The sequence below is a fragment of the Mandrillus leucophaeus genome, unplaced genomic scaffold (assembly GCF_000951045.1).
Source record: "Mandrillus leucophaeus isolate KB7577 unplaced genomic scaffold, Mleu.le_1.0 Scaffold395, whole genome shotgun sequence".
Lineage (NCBI taxonomy): Eukaryota > Metazoa > Chordata > Mammalia > Primates > Cercopithecidae > Mandrillus > Mandrillus leucophaeus.
The window spans coordinates 2,636,541-2,659,542 of NW_012104198.1; the positions used below are offsets into that span (position 1 = coordinate 2,636,541).

A 23,002-nucleotide genomic window follows, 5' to 3' on the forward strand; every position below is an offset into this window, starting at 1 on the left:
CTGAACCCATAGGCACACATGCACTTTTGCACACACACATGCATGGTGCCCAGAGGTACATGTGTACAGAGACTACAATCTAGATTCCTGGGCACTTGTGCATCTGTGCACACACACACGTGGGAAATCCCTGCAGCCATGCATACAGCATGCCCATGCACAGGCTCCCAAGAGTACATGTGCACGGACATCTACGCCCAGGCCCGTGTGTACCTGTTTACTCACACTTGCACAGGGGTGGGTGCCCAGGGGTATACATGCATAGATACTTGACTTAACAACTTGGGCCAATGTGCTCCTCCCCACTTACGCACTCACACACAGCCATGCATGTGCACCCTGGCATACACCTGTATACACACAGACACAAACACTCAGTGTAGCACCCACGGACTTTGCACATAGACTCTCACACATAAGTACACCCTCACGCATATGCACAATTGCTTTTCACAAACACCCTTGTCAGGGAACAGGTCCCCATGTGCCTGCTGCACCCTAGCATCTACATGAGAATGCACACTTGAACTTGTGTTGCCCACATGCACTTATAACCATACCTGCATTCAAAACAGCAAAGCGTGAATGCACACGCATGTGCCATGTATGTATGGATGCACAAAAGGACTGTCAATGTGCACACACACGGGCATAAGCACACCATGCACTCCTGCATAACTTCACACGTGCTGGTACGCACACCCCTATGTGCAGGCATGCATACCAATTGTCCCAAGGCTCTTCTTCACCAACGCTGCATAACTGCTGATGGCTCCCAGCTCTGGCATTGGGCAGAACTTTCTTGTGAGGTACAGGCTGTGACTCATAATTCACTCCAGCTTTCCTCAGCTCCTTTGTCATCTAGAGAGACTCAGAACACTTGCCGCTTCCCTCGGGCTGCCACTGAGCCTGAGATGACACCACACCTATTCTCCTGAACCAAGGCATCGATGGCTCTAAAGCTGCATACGTGTTCTGCAGGGGGAGCAACCTGGCATGAGCCAGGTGTGGGTGGAGTGTTAGAGGAAGCCTCGGGGCAGTTCTGAAAGCTTCCCAAGCAATTATTAGTCATTTTGTAATGTGGCGGAGGATATTCCATGGACACCACCCCCAGAACCTGTAGGAGTGCCACGGATTTCATCCCAGGCTTGCCCTGGGCCCCTCCTGCTGCCCCAGAGCCCCCTTCAGCTAGACAAGGAGGATGTACTGAATTTTCCTTCACTTGAGCACTGGCTCCCCTCACACCTGGCCAACATGAGTCTCCTGAGATCAGCCTTGAAGCTGAGAGGCAATTAGCTGCTTGGACTGCCTTAACAAAATACCTCAGACCGAGTGGCTTAAACCACAGACGTTTATTTTCTCACAGTTTTGGAGGCTGGAAGTTCAAGATCGAGGTGCTGGTAGGGTTGGTTTCTGGTGAGGCTTCTCTTTCTAGCTTGTAGGCAGCCACCTTCTTTCTCTGTCCTCACGTGGCTTTTCCTCTGCGTGCCCACAGGGAGAGAGGGAGGGAGCTTTGGCATCTCTTCCCTCTCTAATGAGGACACCAGTTCTATCAGATTAGGACCCTGCCCTTATGGCCTCATTTAACCTTAATTACCCTCATCTCCAAATACAGTCACATTGGGGATTAAAGCTTCAACAAAGGAATTTGCTGAATTCACAATTCAGTTCACAGCAGACAACAAAGGGAGCGCTACCTTGAGCAGTTGAGGGAGGCCCCGGTACCGCCTTTTCCTCAGGTGCATTCCTGAGATGCGTCTGTGCAGAAAGGAGAGGAGTAAGGACAGGCATGAGCACAGACTCTCTTGCAGAAATAGAAATCTTTATTGCTTGCAAAGTACTGCACGTTTTATTTGTTTTGTTTTGTTTTTTGTTTTTTCTTTGCGACAGGGTCTTGCTCTGTTGTCCAGGCGGGAGTGCAGCGGCATGATCTCAGCTCACTGCTGCCTCAACCTCCCAGGCTAAAACTATTCTCCCACCTCAGCCTCCCAAAGTGCTGGGATTACAGGCATGAGCCACCATGCCTGACCAGTACTGCACATTTTCCAAAAGTTGTAACTTAAATTTAAAGAGTTATAATTTACATACAATAAAGTTCACCCTTTTGGCATACAGTTCTCTGACTTTTTTTTTTTTTTTTTTTTTTTTTTGATGGAGTCTCGCTCTGTCTCTCAGCTCACTGCAAGCTCCGCCTCCCGGGTTCCCGCCATTCTCCTGCCTCAGCCTCCCGAGTAGCTGGGACTACAGGCGCCGCCACCTCGCCCGGCTAGTTTTTTGTATTTTTTAGTAGAGACGGGGTTTCACGGTGTTAGCCAGGATGGTCTCGATCTCCTGACCTCGTGATCCGCCCGTCTCGGCCTCCCAAAGTGCTGGGATTACAGGTGTTCTCTGACTTTTGACAAACAATAACAGTTGAGTAGCCAACACCACAGCAGCCAGAGGGATCCTGTTGCAACCCGAGTCAGCCCAGGGCCCTCCTCTGCTCAGAGCCCTGCCGTGGCTCTCATCTCTCTCAGAGAAAAAGCCAAAGTCGTCTCCGTGACCCACAAGGCCCTCCGGGTCCCCCTTGACCTCACCGCCCGCCACTGGCTCCTTGCTCACTCTGCTCCTGCCCCGCTGGCCTGTTCCTTAAATGTGCCAGGCACATCAGGGCCATTGCCTTAGGGCCTTTGCCTTTCTTTCTTTTTTTTAGACAGAGTCTTGGCCTATCATCCAGGCTGGAGTGCAGTGGCACAATCTCAGCTCGCTGCAACCCCCAACTCCCAGGTTCAAGTGATTCACCTGCCTCAGCCTCCCAAGTAGCTGGGATTACAGGTATGTGCCACCATGCCCAGCTAATTTTTGTATTTTTAGTAGAGATGGGGTTTCACCATGTTGCCCAGGCTGGTCTCAAACTCCTGACCTCAGGTGATCTGCCCACCTTGGCCTCCCAAAGTGTTGGGATTACAGGTGTGAGCTACCACACCCAGCCCTTTGCCTTTCCCTGGTTCACTCTTCCTCTAGATACGCCCTCCTGGCTCACACTGACGGGGAGGAACACACTCCTGGGTTTACACTGACTGCTATAGGGACCTTCCCAAGGTCACACAGCCTGGGGTGTGGATCCTCTTGGAATCACAGAGGTGAGGGTGTAGACACTCATGATGTTACTAGATTTTGGAGTAAGAAATCCTGGGGTCATGCTGATTGTGGTGTAGCCACTCCTGGGGTCACAGAGAGTAGGGTGTGGCCACTCCTGAAGCATCACAGACTGGGATGTGTTCTCTTAGGGTCACACAGATTGGTGTGTGGGCAACACTGGAGTCACGCAGACTGGAGTTAGGGTAACCTCTTGGATCACCGAGTTTGGGGTGTGGACACTGGGGTCACACAGTCTGGAACAAGGACATGACTGAGGATACATAAACTGGGAAGTCGGCACCACTGTGATCAAGTGACTGTGATGTGGACACTCCTGGATTCCCATAGGCTTGGCTGGGGACACTCCTGTGGTTACACGACTTGTGAAGCAGACTCTGCTGGGGTCACACAGACCTAGCTGTGGATATGCTTCATCTGTGTGATGGGGGGGGTGGTGAATGCCCCGAGTCATAAAGATTGGGGAATGAACACTCCTGGGCCCCCAAGACTTGGTGTAGATCCTTCTAGACTCACACTGACTGAGGGGAGGGACATTCCTGGAGTCACACAGACTGTGTTGTGGACACTGTTGGTGTCACACCCACTGGAGTACAGACACCTCTCAGGACGTGCAGATAAGTGTGGATACTCCTGTGGTCACACAATTTGGTGTGAACATCCCTCTGGTCACACTGACTGGGAAATTGACTCCTGTGTGGTCACAGATACTGGGGTGTGAAGACTCCTATGGTCACACAGACAGGACTGTGCCCTCCCCTGGGTCACCCAGACTGCAATGTGGACCCACCAGTAGTCACTGGCACTGGAATTTTACACTTCCGTGGTCACAATGACAGGAGAGTCGATAGTCTTTTGGTCATACAGATGGGGGAGTGCACCTGCCTGAGGCCGTCAAGATGAGTATAGACACACTAATAGCCAGAGACTATGGGGTTTGGACAACACCAGGGTCACATATGCTGGGAACTGGACATTACTTGTGTCATAAAAACTTGGGTGGGGATACTCCTGAGGTGGCTGGACTGGGGCAAAACCACTCCCAAAGCACCATAGACTGAGCTGTGGACACCCACAAGGTCACCCAGACTAGAGTACGGCCTCCTCTGCGGTCACAGTTTGAGGTACACATTTATGGCGCCACTAAGATGGCTATGGAAACTCCAAGCCATTGCCACTGCTGGACTCACAGAACCTGGCGTGAGGACACTCCTGAGGTCTCACAGGCTCTCGTGTGAACGCTCCTGAATTTGCACTGTAATGGGTATGGCTACATCTGTGGTCACATGGCCTTTTGTGTGGACACTTCTGCCATACATTGTTGGGCCGTGCATATTCATAGATTGGGGTGTGGACATTCCTGTGGTCACACTGACTTTGGTGAGAAGACTCCTGGGTTAAGTCACCATGGTGTGGATATTCCTAGACTGACACAAACTGGGGTCTGGACATTCCTGAAGTCACACAGACTGGGGTGTGGTTATTCTCGTGGTCAGAGACTAGAGTGTAGGCATGCCTATGAACACACGCTCCAGAGTTTAAACACCATTTCTGACTGCAGATTGGACAATGTTTGTCCCAGACTTGAGTGTGTATACTCCTGGGGTCACACACAGTAACTGGGGTGAGTCACAGTCAGGTGTGGAAACAGCTGGGGTCGCAGACTGGTATGTGGATACTCCTGAGGTCACTGGACCGCGGCGTGGATAGTCCTTGGATCACAGAGTACGTGAGTTTCTAAGGACACAGGATTAAGCTGTAGAAAACAGTTCTGTTTGTCTAGTTGGGGAGTTTCTGTCAGCTCCTGTTCATTAAGTTATAGAAATTGAGGACTGCAGTCCAGGTAGACTTTCTGACGTTGCTTTTTTTTTTGAGACAGAATCTCACTCTGTTGTCCAGGCTGGAGTGCAGTGGCACGACCTTGGCTCACTGTAACCTTCATTTCCTGGGTTTAGGTGATTCTCCTGCCTCAGTCTCCCGAGTAGCTGGGATTACAGGCATGCACCACTACACCCAGCTGATTTTTGTATTTTTGGTAGAGACGGGGTTTCACTATGTTGGCCAGACTGGTCTCGAACTCCTGACCTCAAGTGATCTACCCGCCTCAGCCTCCCAAAGTGCTGGGATTACAGGCATGAGCCACCGTGCCTGGCCCTGATGTTTCTTTAAGACAGGTTCTTAACCTAAAAAATTTGTTCTGGAGGCCAGGCGCAGTGGTTCACCCATGTAATCCCAGCACTTTGGGAGGCCGAGGCGGGCGGATCACCTGAGGTCAGGAGTTCAAGACCAGCCTGGATAACATGGTGAAACCCCGTCTCTACTAAAAATACAAAAATTATCTGGGCATGGTGGTGGGCGCCTGTAATCCCAGTTACTTGGGAGGCTGAGGCAGGAGAATCGCTTGAACCTGGGAGGCAGAGGTTGCAGTGAGCCGAGGTCGCACCACTGCACTCCAGCCTTGGCGACAAGAGCAAGACTCCGTCTCAAAAAAAAAAAAACAGGCCGAGGTGGGCGGATCACTTGAGGCAAGGAGTTCAAGACCAGCCTGGCCAACATGGCAAAACCCCATCTCTACTAAAAATATAAAAAAATTAGCTGGGTGTGGTGGTGCATGCCTGTAATCCCAGCTACTCAGGAGGCTGAAGCAGGAGAATCGCTTGAACCCAGGAGGTGGAGGTTGCAGTGAGCCAAGATCACGCCATTGCACTCCAGCCTGGGCGACAGAGCAAAATTCTGTCTCAAAATAAATAAATAAATTTGTTCTGCGGAACCCTTTGGCATCTGGTTAAATCTGTGAACCCCTTCGCAGAATATTTTTAAAAGTATATACACACACATACACACACACACAAATGACAATGGAAGCCAATTACATTGAATTACAATTATTACTATATATTAAATTGAAACAAAATTGAGCTGCAGTCATATATGGGCTTTTTAATTAATACATCAACTTATAGGATCTGCTATCATTCCAAGAGGTGACAAATATGAACAATACTTCAAGATACCCTTTTTATGCTACATTACAGTTGTTGTAACTGGTTTGTATTGGTGGGAAAATCCCAGGTACTGCTTTTACTATTGTGATTTGTTGCCAGCATTTATAACTTGGGAGTAAGGCTAACGTTGTTTTATTGCTGAAAATAAAGATGTAACATTTTCTTCCATCAAGTTTATGGTTACCCCTGGCTTCTATCCAGGTTAAGAATCCCTGCCTTTAGGGAAATTTCTGGATATAATCAGGACACTCCTGAAGAGGTTTAAAGAAGAGGTAAGACCTCCCTCAAGAATTCCCACTGCAGTGCGGAGAGACGTCTATGCTTTCTTTCCTTGTTGTCTTCAGGGTTGTTGCAGATCCCTCCTCAGGGCTTGTTTGTCCAGGCCTCGTTGATGAGATGATATTTTGAAAACAAGTTCATCAACAAGTTCTGGTTTTCCTGACACTGAGCAGTTTCTGAGTTGTATCAGCTTGCCAGCTAACCAAAAGTCAAAGAAAGTTTTTTGTTTGTTTTGTTTTTTTAGAGACAGGGTCTTGCTCTGTCACCCAGGCTGGAGTGCAGTGGAGCTCCATCATAGCTTACAACAACCTTAACCTCCCAAGCTCAAGTAATCCTCCCGTCTCAGCCTCCCAAGTAGCTGGGATTACAGACGGGGCATGTGCTACCACACCCAGCTAACTCTGCTGCTAACATTTTTGTGACATTTCCTCCTACTTTTATGGTGAACCATGACATACAGAAAATGCATATATATTCAGTTTAATGAATAACTACAAGGTGCTATTTGGTGTAATTGCAGGATGTTCACTGTCATTGCTGTACAGTTCTCTATAGTGAATGTACCACGATTTAATGGGCATACTACAGATAGTGCTGCTAACAACACTCTAGGACTCATTTCCTTTTTTTTTTATTCAGACGGAGTCTCACTCTGTCGCCCAGGCTGGAGTGCAGTAGCACGTTCTCAGCTCACTGCAACCTCCACCTCCCAGGTTCAAGTGATTCCTGCCTCAGCCTCCTGAGTAGCTGAGATTACAGGCGCCCGCCACCAGGCCTGGCTAATTTTTGTATTTTTAGTAGAGATGCGGTTTTGCCATGTTGGTCAGGCTGGTCTTGAACTCCTGACCTCAGGCGATCCACCCACCTCGGCCTCCCAAAGTGCTGGGATTACAGGTGTTGAGCCATCACGCCCGGCCTCTAGGACTCACTTTTTAGGAGTGGAACTGGCACACATGCAGCTTTAGTAGGTAATGCCTAAGTTTTCCACGGTGGCTGCACCATTTTACCTTCCCAGTAGCGTGTATGAGACTTTCAGTTGCTGCATATCCTTCCAAATACTTAGTGTTGTTGATATTTTGAGTTTTCATTTGCATTTTCCTGATGAGCAGCTTTTCATGTGCTTACTGGTCACTCTCATTTTTTTTCCTTATTGATTTACAGGATCCTTTAAATATTAGAAATTGTAAATCTCTTTCACACAATGATTTGCTGTTTCAGTTTCCCCTAAGGTGGCTTCTTGTGGCCGGGTGTGGTGGCTCACGCCTGTAATCCTAGCACTTTGGGAGGCCTGAGGCAGGCAGATTTTGTGAGGTCAGGAGTTCGAGACCAGTATGGCCAACATGGCGAAACCCTGTCTCTACTAAAAATACAAAAATTAGCTGGGTGAGGGGGCAGCATGCGTCTGTAATCCCAGCTATGCAGGAGGCTGAGGCAGGAGAATCTCTTGAACCCGGGAGGCGGAGGTTGGAGTGAGCTGAGATAGGGCCACTGTACTCCATCTAGCCTGGGCGACAGAGCGAGACTCCATCTCAAAACAAAACAAAAAAGGCAGGGTGCGGTGGCTCATGCCTCTAATCCCAGCACTTTGGGAGGCCAAGGCGGGTGGATCACCCGAGGTCAGGAGTTTGAGACCAGTCTGGCCAACATGGCGAAACCCCGTCTCTACTAAAAATACAAAAATTAGCCATGCATGGTGGCGGGCACCTGTAATCCCAGCTACTCAGGAGGCTGAGGCAGGAGAATCACTTGAACCCGGTAGATGGAGGTTGCAGTGAGCTGAGATTACACCACCGCACTCCAGCCTGGGTAACAGAGCAAGGCTCCGCTTAAAAAAAAAAACGGTGACTTTTTGTGATGGCTGACTTAGTCTGAATAACCTGCTATGCCATTGTCAGAAAGGGCCATCCTCTAACATTGTGGTTTTAGCACATTTGGCTATGGATAAACTTTCCTCCCATACCACGCGCAGTTCCACCTTGGGACTTGGCTATTTCCTTTACCCGGAATGCTCTTCCCTCAGATAAACACACAGCTTCCCTCCAGCAATGCCTTTAGGTCTTTGCTCAGATATTACCTCTGAGGAATATCTGAGGCCTTCTATGACAACCCTTTTAAAAAGTGCAAACTGGCTGGGCACAGTGGCTCATGCCTATAATCCTGGTACTTTGGGAGGCCGAGAATGGCAGATCGCTTGAGCCCAGTAGATCGAGACCAGTCTGGGCAACATGGCGAAACTCCATCTCCCCTAAAAATACAAAAATTTGCCGGGCATGGTGGTGCACACCTGTAGTCCCAGCTACTCAGGAGGCTGAGGTGGGAGGATTTTTTGAGCCCGGGAGATTGTACCACTGAACTCCAGCCTGGGCAACAGAGTGAGACCTTGTCTCAAAACAAAAACACCAAAAGATGAAAACTGCCATGCCTAGAATTCCTGATTCTCTTCACCCTGCTTTACTTTTTTCTATTTTTCATATCCCATATTACTCTTATTATATATATTGCAAGATATGTAAATTGAAAAATGCAAGCTATATAGTATATGTGTGTATGTAAACTCTAGAACTTATAGACTGTTTTATTGATTGTTGCCTCTTTTCCAAACTGGAAGTACTGTGAGAGCCAAGATATTTCTGTTTTGCTCCCTGCTCTATCTCCAAACCTAGAACAATGCCTGGCACACAGTATGTGCTCAATAAATGTTTACTGAATGCTTCAAATGTAAAATGCTTAAAGCAGTTCCTGTCATACAACAATAGATGTTTAGAAAAGGGTTTGTTGATTAAAATCTTATCAGTTGACATAAAAATTTCAAAGGTGAAATTTTACTGAGGTTTTTCATAAAGGTTGCCCTTACTCAAACCTTTAGATAACAAGGCAAACTTACCGTAATGGGTTAAGGTGAACAACTCATTTCATTGTCTTCCATCTACTCAAGAAAAAGAAAAGTGACTCACATATTTGGTGAAATTTTTCCATTCATTATGCTTGGTTTCACCAATTTTTTTATAGCTATTAGGAGGCAGGAAAGGGAATTTTGGCCCCAGAAACCATGAGATTTGGGTCAGAAAGAGGCACACTGGGAAGGGGTCAATGCGGGTTGAGAGTCACATTTCCAGACCTCAGGGGCCAGCAGGCTGTGGCGCTGAGGGGCGACCAGGGGCTGGGGAAGCGTGTCTACTCTGCTGATGGGGCAGTCCTGGGGGCGGATCTCCTTGGCCAGCTGCCCCTTCTTCTTCAACGTGCAGGCCTCCTGGTATGGTGGCGAGATGGGGGGCTGTGTGGGTGGAGTGTACTTGTACTTTGAGCCGTCCTCTAGCTGCAGAGACAGAGGGGTAGGGAGATGGTGAGGACCTGGGAATCTAGGACAGCCTTGCTCCCACCCACCTAGTGTTGGTTGGGCACTCACGTCCAGTGGGTAACTGCGGTCCGAATCATAGGAGCTCAGGTCCCCACAAGTCACAAAAGGTACAATGATGCGGGTGGGACCATCCAGCTGGTTGAAATCTGGGTCTTAGGAACAGGGGGAGATAACTGAGGACAAGGTCTGGATGCCTGGGGCCAGTCATGACACAGGCAGCAGTATGGTTGCCAAGCCCTCCCCTCAGATCCACCAGCTACTCTCTTCCCACCCCACCAGAAATCCTTCATTTGGTTCAGATCACCTCCTTGGGGAGGCCCTCCATAATCACGCCTTCTAAAACTTTGGTGCCCTGCTCTTTTTCCTGCATATATATCCACCTGACATTGGATTATATGCTGCCTGGATGACGTCTCCCTCACTCAAATGTCATCCCAGGGGCAGGCTCTGTCTCTTCCTGCTAGAGGCTTAAGGGGCAAAAGTTTCACACCAAGGAGGCTTCCACCTGGGGGCGTGACTGAGATCTTCCTAGGAGAGAATGTCCTTAGGCAGGTGGAGCCTCCACTGGGGCAGGGCTCAGGATCCTCCTGGGATGGAATTTTCACCAGGCCCAAGAGTTACCACTAGAGGACTGCCTGGGCTGAAGCTCCTCCTGGGACAAAATACCCATAAAGGGATGGGATTTCCACCAGAAAATGGGGCTGAGGATCCCCTTGGGAAAAAAATTCCCATGAGGGGACAGAGCCTCCACCAGGGGGTGAGGCTGTGGGCCCTCATGGGACCTAGATTGCATAAGGTGTGGCAGAGTCCCCCAGGGTGACCCACGCTCCAGCTCTCACCGTAAGAATGGTCCAGCAGGGGTTTGCTCAGGTCCGGGATGAAGCCCTCGGGAGGGTCATAGCCTTGACAGACAGCGAAGGCCTCTGTTGGGGGAAGGTGGAATGAGGTGTGACTGCCGCTTCCTCCTTGTGCAGGCGGCGTCCCAGAAATCCCGGTCTGCCTGCCTGGCCCCTCCACCCCACTGACCGATGCTGGAGTTCCGGCTGCTCCTGGGCTTGGCACACAGCACGCTGGAGAAGAAGACTCGCAGCTGGCTGTAGAGGAGCGTCACATCCCGGCCTCGGAATATCTGCAGGGTGGGAAGGCAAAGACAGCGGGTGAGGTTGGCCCTCAGCGATCTCTCTCTACTCCACCAGGTTCCTTGAGACTTACCTTGGCCACAAAGCAGCCCCCTGGCTTCAGGACATGTGTAGCAATGTTCAGAGCCTGTGGGCAGGACAGACGGCTGAGGCTGAGGTGGAGACAGCCAGGAGGGGGCCAAAGTGGGTCAGGGGTGGCCAGAGTTACTCACAGCTAGGAGAAGCTGGGCCTGCATATACTCATCAACATCATGGAGGCCGGTTACTGTGGCAAGAGGAACAGCGTTAGGGGGGCCTATCCTGCTCTGTGCATCTTCTTGTACCACACAGATCAGACACTAAAAACATTTTCCAGGCTCTCTTACTGCTAAGGTTCTGGATGCTAATTACTATCTGCCAACTAACTAGATGCATATTCTGAGCTCCTAACCCTTAGGAACTCATTTCAATTCTAAAATGACCTCATGTACAAGCATTATTATCATTTCCACCTCCAGCCCAGACTGCTCCTCTGAACTCCAGATTCACAAATCAGATTCCACATCTCCAATACTCCTGACCTCCAAACTCCTGACCTACCTCCCAAACCTGCTCCTCCCACCATCCCCACCATCTCATCTGAGCTTTCTAGTTGCTCAGCTCCAAAACCTTAGTCACCTCTGATGCTCCCCCTGCATCCTCTCCTCACACCCACATTGAAGTCATTAACATATCTACTTTCAAAAGATCTGACTTGATCTTCTTCTCTCCACCACTGCCCCCACCCGTTATCACTTGCCTGGACTACTCTACCCTGGAGCCCCTGCTTCTGCCCTTGGGCCTCACACAGCTCATAGCAGCCCAAGCCCAGAACAGTCCTCTTCTCCTCAAAACCCTCTCATGGTTTTCTTCAAGCTCTCATCTCGGTGAAAATGCCAACATCCTCACCATGGCCCACGAGGCCCTATAGGACCTGTCCCCTGTCACCTCTCTGATGTTACCTTTTACCACTCTCCCCCTCACTCTGTTCCAACCACAGTGATCTCCTTGTCATCACTCATACATAGCAAGTACCCTCCTGCCTCAGGAACTTTGCATAGGCTGGAATTTTTCCTGGATTGCTCTTCCTTCAGACATATCCATAGCTTACTCCCCCACCTCCTTTAGTCTCTACTGTTAAGTCAGTGAGGCCTTCCCCATCCACTTCATTTAAAATTCCAACAGGTACTCCTGCTTTCCTCCTGCTCAATGATTTCCCTATGGTACCTATCCCCCCCCCCCCCTTTTTTTTTTTTTTTTGAGACAGAGTTTTGCTCTTGTTGCCCAGGCTGGAGTGCAATGACGCGATCTCGGCTCACTGCAACCTCTGCCTCCTGGGTTCAAGCGATTCTCCTGTCTTAGTCTTCCAAGTAGCTGGGATTACAGGCACATGCCACCACACCTGGCTAATTTTTGTATTTTTAGTAGAGACGGGGTTTCATCATATTGGTCAGGCTGGTCTCGAACTCCTGACCTCAGGTGATCTGCCCGCCTCGGCCTCCAAAAGTGCTGGGATTACAGGCGTGAGCCACTATGCCTGGCCTCCCCACCCCGTTTTTTTAGAGACAAGGTCTCACTCTGTTGCCCAGGCTGGAGTGCAGTGGTGCAATCAAAGTGTACTGTAACCTCGACCTCTTGGGCTCAAGTGATCCTCCCACCTCAGCCTCCTGAGTAACTGGGACTACGGGCATATGCACCACCAAGCCCAGCTAATTTTTTAGACAGGGTCTTGCTATGTTGCAAGGCTGGTCTCAAACTCCTGCCTCAAGTGTTCCTCTCACCTCATCCTCCTAAAGCACTGGGATTACGGGTAGAAGCCACCATGCCTGGCTGCATCCCCTTTTAACGATACAAAGCTCAATCATTTATTTTCTTTCCCATTTGCTCCCACTAGAACATCAGCTCCATGAGGTTAAAGATTAATGGAATTTTATTCATGAATGTTTTCTCAACACAATAGGTGCTCAGTAAATGTGTGTTGAATGGCTGACTGGCTGAAAACGAATGAACAGTGCAACGGAATTGGACAATTGCAGAGAGATGAGAGCAGGGAAAGGTAGACAACAGACATGAAATTCAAAGGGTGGGGTGCAAGTGGGAGGAACAGAGAGGCAGAGAGAGAGCAGGCAGCAGAGGTAGGGAAAAGTTGCCAGATGTGGGAGAAAGCTGAGAACAGAAGGGAGAGGCAAGGAGTAACTGAAGAGGTGAGTAAGTCAACCAAGGTGGGAGATACAGAGAAGGACACGCACAGGGGCCTCCGCCTGGCCTCCCACTTTCTGTTGCTATTTACCATCAGGAGCCCCGTCACACACCACTAGGTCCGCAGGGCAGCCCTTAAAGTGCTGGATGATCTCCTTGGCAGTGGACAGCTATGGAGAGAGGGAGGATGAGTGGCCCCACGGCCCTCCACTGCTGCCCTCAGATTCCGCCTGCCCATGGTCCTGGCCCACAGACCCTGGGTCAGCCAAATTCCCAGGCTTTGCCTCTCTAATACTGGACTCCATCTCTGGGGACTCAGCATCATCATTTTCTGCTGTGTCTGCAATGATGACCCGTTGGCTGTTTCTCCATGGTTACTCTCTCATTCTCTTTCTCTCTCTCTGTTTCCATCACCTCTCTGTTGCTCTTCCATTCTGCATAGACCCCAGGTAAGGGCCTTCACCCAGGATGTACCCCAATACCCTCAGCCATGCTCTTACCTGGGTGATGTCCCCCTGGATCTGTACCACACCTGGTAGTGGAGCCATAGCCTGCAGGTCCACAGCCACCACGTGGCCGGACCCTTGGCCCCTGTGGACAACATGGCCCACATCAGCCTAGTTTCACTCCTGGGCCCCTCCCACCCAGCCGGCCCTCCTGGGTCTCCCATCTGGGACCCCCACACTTACCCAATCTTCTGGCTCAGCACCTGGCTCCAGCTGCCCGGGGCTGCACACAGGTCAACTGCCCGTGTCACGCCTGGGCATACACAGTGAAAGCATCCTGGTCAGCTGCACCCACTTCTCCAACCTGGAGACCCTTGCAAAGTTCACCCCTCTCCCCTGGGGAGCACCCACATATCTCCACTGCCCAGGTGCCCAACTCCTCTCCAGTATTCTGCCTATCTTCCTGCCTGTCTCCCTGTCCCAGAGACCCTCTGAGTCAGCCCACCTACCATAGGGAGCTCTGCAGACCAAGCCTACTTGTCTACCTCCTGTGCCCACCTCACCGCCCAGTGACCTGCCCACCAGTCAGGGACCTTGGAAGAGTTGGAATTCCTTATCCAGCTGTAGCAGTTTGAAGGCGCTGCGAGCACGCCAGCCATTCTCCTTAGCCAGGCGGTAGTAGACATCCCGCTTGTCCTTCGACGTCCGTCCCATTTCACACACCAGTTGCCCAAGGACCTGCCGACAGTCAGCTGATGCTGGCCAGTATCAGTAACCAGATGAGTGGGCTACCACCTACCTCTGTAGGGCGGAGAGAACCACACAAACTAAACTGGGCTCATCTGACTCACATGATAGCTCACACAGAAGATGGGCTGACTGAAGCCCTGGAACTGACCCCACTGACCTTATAGGGTCCAAAGGACCCTATCACTGAACTCTCAGGCTCCATTGCTTATCACACAGACCCTCCTCGTCCCCATCACTTACCCCCCAGTTCTTACAAAAGACCCCATAAACCCAACATTAATCCCATAGATGGCCAACTTGTGAGCCTGTCCACCTCCCATCACTGTCACCCACACTCCACACATTAAACCCTGTAACTGTCACTATCAACCCTTCTCTGCCCACGTGATGCCCATTAAAATCTCACTGACTATATCCCCAGTTGTCCCCATTGCCCCTAGATTCATATAGTCCTATCAGCCCCCATTAATCCCTTGCTTTCCACCTTTATCCTAATACTACTTCATTGTACCTCCCACTCCCTATATCTCTCTCATTTCACCCCATTCCCCATTAATCCCTTAGACGATTAGGCCCACTTTATTACTACATCCTTATGAACCTCTAATAATGCCTGGAGAATCATGGTCTATTAGCTCCCCATTGAGCATTCAATTACTGATTTATCAGCCCCCATTAACTCAGTTTTCTCCAATAGACCCTTCATAGATCACAGCACTAGGCCCCTGCCCTGTAACCCTTTCATTAACAAACACGTTACTCCCTGATGTTCACACATCAGTTCCCCATTCTCCCCTCACTGTCCACCCCGCTCTCCATGGATCCATCACTGGATGATCACACTCTAACAGTTTACTATTCACCTACTATGTATCAACAAAAGTTAACCCTCCAACCCTAGTTTACTATACCCTCTCTTTGCTCACTCTGTCCCCTAATTCCTCGATGGTCATGCCACCACAGCCCAACTATTGACTCTGACTACAACACCATCAGCCTCTCATTATCTCTTCTTTCACCACAGCCCCTTGATCATGACCCCCATTCATCTATTATTCCCCCCACAGCCTCACCATCATCCTTGCCATTACTATGTCCCATCACTTTCCATTAACCCGTTGAATATCATACCTCCATCAATCCCTGGGGGATCACGTTCCTATCCACCACTCCTTATATTATAGTTGCTTACTCTGCCATCCCCTCATTAATCAATCAATGAACAACACTTAGACTAAAATATTCTTATTAGCCCCCATTGATTCCCCAGTAACACCCCACCCTCGCGCTCCAACCAACCTCCCATTAAACAGCCTTCTGACCACACTCCCTGTCCCTCCTCATCAATACCTCAAAGATCATAGCTCCATCGGGGCCACCGGGTCCCAGGTGGCTCCAACCGCTGCGTCCCATGTCCCCACCTCGAACCCACCCCGTCTACGGGTCCCCTTCTGCAGACAAACCTTGGGTCTAGAACCCACCCGGTGCCAGCCGCCCGAACCATACACAGCTGCGGCGCCCAGGGCGAACCTCCTCCTTTCCCCGCAGTCAGGACAGTTCCTCAACAGCCTCCGCCCGCATCCCTGTCCTCCGCGCTCCAGGGCCCACCTTAGTTTTCGGAGCAGGGTGGTCCGCGAGCAGCCTGTGCCTCGGCGAGAGCGCAAACGGGCGACAAGTCGTAGAGCTTCAGTTTGCGTTCGTAGTTCACCAGAATGCCCGGGGGACAAGCCTATGAGCTGTCGCAGCGTGGCAAACTCACCATCGTGGACCGCCCAGGCTCCGGCGTGCCGGGACCTGATGTGAACGTACAACGTGAGTCCCGTCATCTATTGTCGACGTAACCGGGGCTCGCGAACTGCGTTTCCCGGCATGCAAGCGGCACGGCCAAAGTGGCTGAATCCACGCACTGCGTGGCTGAAGCGTCGCGACGCGCAAACTGCCGGCGATTCTTTGTTCTTTTTATTCCGAGGCCAAGATCGAATTGCTCCCCCGCCCCTCCCTTCTTGGACCATGCTTGTCATTGAGCCTGTAAACTACATTTCCCAAGATGCCACGCGCACGATGCCACCCATTCATTTTTCGCGTGCAGGGCAGCGAAATTACCGCTGGGGACATAAACGTGATAGGAGAAATGCGTTCTTGAAGTGAGCGAGCGCGCGGAGGCTGCTCGGCTGCAATTTCAGATCGCACTACAGATAATGGCGGCGCTGCCTGAGTTTTACCGCCTCAGAACTTCAGTTTCCCTGTCTGGAAAGTGGGGATAATCAATAGTACAGACTTAACAGCATTATTGGGAGAGTTAAATAGGTGTAGCTTAGCCACTCTCTGGCCTTTTGTAATTCTGTGATCTTCAAACATTTTAAATTCCAACCCAGACACAAAAAAAGACTATACATCCTGACCCAGTGGACAAACGGGAAAATAATGAGAACGTTTATCATAGTGTTTACCATGTGCTAGGTTCTAAATGCCCTCAGTGGTGTGCTGGTAAATGGTTAACCACTGGCTGGGGCGGGGGTGGTGGCGGGAGGGGCGGGGGGAAGGGAGGCTGGTTGCTAGCATTTGCCAATTTCCATGGCTTAGGTACAATCTTCTTGTTAGATTTCAAGGTACCGACCTGTGGTCACTGAACAGGGAGTTCAAAAGAGGTGCAGTAGCGCACTATCATGTATTATTTTTACCATACAGATAAAATGGGGGTAAATGACCTCAAGAGCATATAGAATAGTGGAATGTGGTAAAATTAGGAAGTTAGCAGTTTTGAGTACGTTTATATAATTTCATTTTTAACCATAGCTGTTTAGCTTTAGGAGGCTGAGGTGGAAAGGTCGCTCGAGTCCAGGAGTTCAAGACCAGCCTGGGCAATATGATGACATCCTCGTCTCTACAAAAAATAAAAATAGCCAGGGGTGGTGGTGCACGCGAGTAGTTCCAGTTACTCGGGAGGCTGAGGTGGGAGGATTGCATGGGCCTGGGAGGTCAAGGCTGCAGTGAGCCTTGATTGTGCCACTGCACTCCAGTGTGGGTGACAGAGTGAGACCCTGTCTCAACAAACAAACAAAACCAGTTGCTAAACCAGCTGTTTATTATTTTATTTTATTTTGAGACAGAGTTTCGCTCTTTTTGCCCAGGCTGGAGTGCAATGGCGCAATCTTGGCTCACCGCAACCTCCGCCTCCCGGGTTCAAGCGATTCTCCTGCCTCAGCCTCCCTAGTAGCTGGGATTACAGACATGTGCCACCACCCCGGCTAATTTTGCATTTTTAGTAGAGATGGGGTTTCTCCATGTTGGTCAGGCTGGTCTTGAACTCCCGACCTCAGGTGATCCACCTGCCTCGGCCTCCCAAAGTGCTGGGATTACAGGCGTGAGCCACTGTGCCCGGCTAAACCAGCTGTTTAACAACCAGTTTGCAAAATTCTTGAAAATTGAACAGTCCCTCCCAACCTGTACAAGTTGGCTCCAACATGTCCTTCCCTTTGTTCATTCATTTTAATCCTGACAACATGCATATGAGTATTAGCCAGGGGCAGCAGCATGCGCCTTTAGTCCCAGCTACTCCAGAGGCTGAGGTGGGAGGATCCCTGGAGCCCCGGGGGTTTGAATCTAGTCTGGGCAACATAGCAAGAACCCATGTCTCTTTAAAAAATAAAAGGGCTGGACGCAGTGGCTCATGCCTGTAATCCCAGAACTTTGGGAGGGCGAGGCGGGTGGATCACTTGAGGTCAGGAGTTGGAGACCAGCCTGGCCAACATAGTGCAACCATGCTACTAAAAATACAAAAATTAGCTGGGCGTGGTGACGTGTACCTCTAGTCCCAGCTACACAGGAGGCCAAGGTGGGAGGATCGCTTGAACCCCACTCCAGCTTGGGCGACAGAGTAAGACCCTGTCTCAAAAAAAAAAAAAAAAAAAAAAAAAAAGGCTGGATGCTGTGACTCACGCCTGTACTCCTAGCACTTTAGGAGGCCAAGGTGGGAGGATTGCTTGAGGCCAGGCGTTCATGACCAGCCTGGGCAACATAGTGAGACCTCATCTCTACAAGAAATAATTTAAAAATTAGCTGGGCATGGTGGTGTTCATCCATAGTCCCAGTTACTCGAGAGGCTGAGGCAGGAGGATCGCTTGAGCACAGGAATTTGAGGTTACAGTGAGCTGATTGTGCCACTGCACTCCAGCCTGGGCAACAGAGTGAGAGACCCTGTCTCAAGAAAAAAAAAAAAAAAAAAAAGAACGGAATGATTGATTCCTTAGCACACGAACTTCACCAGGCAGGGATTCCTGTTCTGTCATGTTCACTGCTGCCTCCCAGTGCCTGGAACCGGGTGGCGCACAGTTGATGTTCAATAAATGTTGTTTGAATTCATCCTTTTGTTGCTTCATTCCTTCATTTTTTCCCCAGTGGTGTGTCCTGCATTTCTGTGGAACCCTGGATGGAGGCATAGAGACTCTGACAACCAGGGAAGAAGCCAGAGCTTTGTCAGCAGAACTCAAGGGCATTGTGAGACTGTGGGAACATGACTCCCCTGCAGAGGTGAGCGAGTGTGAGAAAGGAAGGGTTCGAGCCACCAGGCCTCCGCTCCACAAGAGAGGAGGGGGTGCCAGGCATTGGGGGCCCATGTTCACCCTGTGGGACGCTTCCCACGTCCTGTTTTCTTGCGCTTACGAAGAGGATGTTTAACTTTTAGCAAAGAAACTTGCTTCCTCCAGCAGGGCCGGGGGTTTGGGGGACAGGAGCCAGGCTCTGAACTCTCCAGGCTCTTCCCGAAGTAGGGTGTCGGCCTGCAGCTCCCACCCGGCACCCCACTGAGTGTAAAGGTGTCCTTCCCTTGGCCTCCTGGAGGGGTCAAGGAAGGGGGAGCTGCCAGGCCAGCTCTTTCCCGGAGGGGGCATCTTAGCAGTGTAAGGGAACAAGGGGGGTGGCCCAGGGGCAGGGGACTAGGACTTTGCTGCCCATGGGGCTGCTTTGAGGAAAGGAAGTGACTGGAAAGAGTTACTCCGTGGGGAGCCTGCATGAAAGGACAGATCGGAATCCCATATGCAGCCGAGCAAGTGGGACTTTGCTTTCACAGAGAAGAAATCATTAATTCCTCCCACAAATATGTATTGAGCAATTACTATGTGTAAAGCATTGTCTTAAGTGCTTTGCCTGTGTTAATTAATTGTCTCAATAGCCCAATGAGTTAGGCGTTATTAGGCCCTTGAGGAAGCTGAGACTCAGTGAGGTTTAGGAATTTGCTTGTTTAGCCACACAGCTAATAAGTGGCAGAGCTGAGAAAGCTTTTGCTGTTAACTGCTTCACTGTGTCCCTCCCTCCCCTGGATGCTACCGGGCAGTGAGCTGTTTTAATCAAAGGTCTCCTTAGAACTGACGATAACCCAAAGTGACTTTTAACAGATTTCACGGGACTCCCATGTGTCACACAAGGGTCTGCTTTACTGAACCAACACAAACCTTAAATGACCCTGAGAAGGAGCCCTACTTTGATGAACTAATAAAGTTTTCTTATCCCTGGCACAGCCTCAAGGCCTGGGTCCTGCTTAAAGACATCTGTTCCTTCTAAAGCAGGTTCCTGTACGCAGCCAGATCACACTTTCCCTTTGTTTTCCCACTGCCATACCGGCTTATGCTGAGCACCTGCTATCTGCAGTGCCCTGAAACTTATGGGAGCTGTGGGGTTCTTAGAGCTGGATGGAGGTTCATCTCTCCCCTAGAAGAGTTCCTTTGGCAGAAATAAAAGTAATGATAATAATACGACATTAGATAAGTGGCCTTTGTTGAGCACCTGCTGTGTGCCTGGTAGCCCTGTGTTGGTCCATGTTGGAAGGCCAGTGGGGGCAGGCCCTGGGAGGGAAGGGGAGCAATCAGAGCAGGAGGCTGTGGCAGGGAGGTGGCAAATGGATGCAGAGGGGAGGGGGGTTGTCTTTTATTTTTTAAATCCAAATAAGGTATGCTAGTTATTTGGACGGGACACTTCAGACTTGAAATATGGATACCTGCATCCCCGCCCCCCACCTTTAGCCACCTGGGTCACAGCCTCTGGTGACAGGTGTCTCTTTCCCTGGCCAGCCGGTAGCACAGATGTGTAATGGCTCTGGGTGGGGGAGGGGTATGAGGGGAGAGAGAAATCAGAGTAGATAGGAAAGGAGACGGAGGCTGGAGGAGGCTGGGCAGAAGTGTGTGTATGTGTGTGTGCACGCGTGTGTGTGAATATGCTAAGTGTATCTCACCTGCCTGTTCTCAGCCACAGCCACATATATGTGAGCTGTGCCTGCGTCTTCCTATGTAACTTGTCTGGTGCTGTGTTCTGTCTACAGTCGCCTGCCCAACCTGTGTTTTTTTTTTTTTTTTTTTTTTTTTAGATGGCGTCTCACTCTGTCACCTGGGCCGGAGTGCAGTGGCGAGATCTCAGCTCACTGCAACCTCCGACTTCCAGGTTCAAGCAATTCTCTTGCCTCAGCCTCCCGAGTAGCTGGGATTACAGGCACCCGCCACCATGCCCAGCTAATTTCTTTTTGTATTTTTAGTAGAGACGATGTTTCGCCACGTTGGCCAGGCTGATCTCGAACTCCTGACCTCGTGATTCACCTGCCTTGGCCTCCCAAAGTGCTGGGATTACAGTCATGAGCCACTGCGCCCGGCCCAACTCATGCTTTTTTTTTTTTTCTTTTGGCAACCGTGTGCATTGGTACTGTCTGTCCGCGCAGTTCATCTATATGTTGTTGTGTGCGTGTGTTGCTTGGGTGTTTGTCTCCTTTGTAATAGTCATGGGTGACGAGTGTGTCATCAGAGTACTTGTCCCTCCTATGTGTGTATCTGTGCGCACGTGTCTTTGTGTGTCTGCTGCTGTATTTGTGTCTCTCCTTAATGAGTGGCTGCAGGTATGTGTGCCCTCGGGGTGTTTCTTCTGGTGCCGTGGTATGAGTACTATCTGGTTCTCCTGTTTCTTCCTTGTGTAGCTTTCCATGTAGTTTCTGGATTTTTTCTTTGCAACGATAGTAAGTGTACTCTGCATTCCTGTGCTTTGTGTTGGTGTGCTGGTATATGCTTTCCCTGTATGTTTCTTTTCTGACTTGATTTGTGACTAGCTGTGTGTGTACACGGCTGTGTGCAGCCATTTGCTGAAATGCTGTTGTGTGTGTGTGTGTGTGTGTGTGTGTGAGAGAGAGAGAGAGAGAGAGAGAGAGAGAAAGAGACTACAGCTTTTCTGTTTGTACAAAATTCATGTCAGCCTATGAGTGCTTCTGTCTGTGACTGGAGCTGTATGTGGTTACATGTGGTCATAAGTGCACATTCAAGTTCACATACACAGAGATATGATTTTAGGGCTTGGACCTGGAAGTTTGTCTCCAGGGTCATCTGAACCTGGATTCAGGTTCAGATCCAGGGCCATCTGAAACTGGATCGTGTGGGTGGGAAAGACCCAGGACCCATGAACGATGTCATCAGCTGTGTGTAATCGTCTGTGTGCTCTGTGTGCGGCTGTGAATCTGTGTGTGTGATTTACCTGTTGATTGTCTTTGGCATGGCTGTGGGTCCAGCGGCGATGATGTTCAGGAGTCTAGAGTGTCTGGAAATTGGCATAAGCCAATTTGTGTTAGTCTGTGCTCTCTGTGAGCGGCTCTGAGCCTGTGGGTATTGAGAGTTGTAAGAGTGTCGTCACTCCGTGTGGCCACGTGTGTGACTGTCCCATGAGCCTGTGCTCTTAATGTGAAGTGGTGAGTCTGTATGTGTTCATGTCTGTCAGTCTTTATTCTCTTGTGTGGCTGTGAGTCTTTGTGCACTTCTGTGAGTGATGGTGAGTTGGCCCCTGTATCTGAGCCCCTTGATGGGGCTGTGATGGGGCCTGTTGTGTAGCTGTGATCCCTGAGTGCGTAGGAGTCTCTCTCCTGCTGTGGGGAAGTAAACGCCCCATCCCTTGTCCTCCTCCAACTGCGGGTGGGGTGAGGGCATCTAGGCCAGCTTTGAAGCCCCAGCCAGCTCCTGGCCTTTCCGGGAATTCTGTGTTCCCTGTCGGGGGTGGGCAGGTGGGCAAGGGGCCCAGACAGAGGCCTCTTGTCCACCTGGGCTTCAAGCAGCCCAGTCGAGGTGGGCCCAGACCCCAAGTCCACCCTGCCTGACATCCTGTAGCAGACATGTGCCTTGCCTGGGACAGGCATGCCTGTCATATGCCTGGAGGGGAATGAACAGACGGACTCCCATAGAAGACAGACGGACAGACAGATAGTGGGACTTCTCAGGGCTTGGACAAGCCCCACCCCACGCTTGGGGTGGGGTCCAGGACTACAGTGCCCGCCCAGTTTGCAGACAGTGTGAGTTCACAGTCCACATTCCCCACCCAGCCACAAATGCCCTCCCTGCCTCCCTCTGGGGGCCTCCAAGATCTAGGGTCCTCTCGTGACTAGGCTGTCTGCCTGAGGTCTGCCTGGAATAGCCTGGCTACTATCCCTGCACCTGTTCTGCTGCTGTCTCCAGGCCTCTCTGCCTGAATCTGCCTCTCTCTGCCTCTTTTCTTCTCTGCCTCAACCACTCCCTCTGTCCCTTCGTCTCTCTGAGCTGGTGTGTCTGGTCCTACCCTGTTTGGGGAGCTGTCTGGCTCTGTCCCCCACCTCTTTGCCAGTCTGTGTCTCCTGTCTATGACTGAGCCCGACTGCCTGTTGCCTTTCTGCAGGTG

At 50.5% G+C, this 23,002-nt stretch overlaps 1 protein-coding gene across 4 annotated transcripts; it reads right to left on the reverse strand.

Moving 5' to 3' along the window:
- Positions 1-6,012: 6,012 nt before the first annotated feature.
- On the reverse strand, positions 6,013-16,834 carry FTSJ1 (FtsJ RNA methyltransferase homolog 1 (E. coli)). Of its 4 annotated transcripts, XM_011991431.1 has the most exons (14): positions 15,941-16,315; positions 15,683-15,783; positions 14,176-14,383; positions 13,826-13,895; positions 13,637-13,727; positions 13,228-13,306; positions 11,132-11,184; positions 10,993-11,046; positions 10,807-10,909; positions 10,620-10,703; positions 9,829-9,926; positions 9,541-9,738; positions 9,307-9,348; positions 6,013-6,620 (listed from the first exon to the last, which is right to left on the reverse strand). In XM_011991431.1, the coding sequence occupies exons 3-13, from the start codon at positions 14,294-14,296 to the stop codon at positions 9,316-9,318; spliced, it is 984 nt and encodes a 327-aa protein (XP_011846821.1). In that variant the 5' UTR covers positions 14,297-14,383; positions 15,683-15,783; positions 15,941-16,315; the 3' UTR covers positions 6,013-6,620; positions 9,307-9,315. The 4 variants fall into 4 exon arrangements, with proteins under 4 accessions (XP_011846821.1, XP_011846820.1, XP_011846822.1 ...); XM_011991430.1 differs by lacking the exon at positions 15,683-15,783 and having other exon boundaries at positions 9,829-9,932; positions 15,941-16,834; XM_011991429.1 differs by lacking the exons at positions 6,013-6,620; positions 9,307-9,348; positions 15,683-15,783 and having other exon boundaries at positions 9,380-9,738; positions 15,941-16,160.
- Between the last annotated feature and the right edge of the window lie 6,168 nt (positions 16,835-23,002).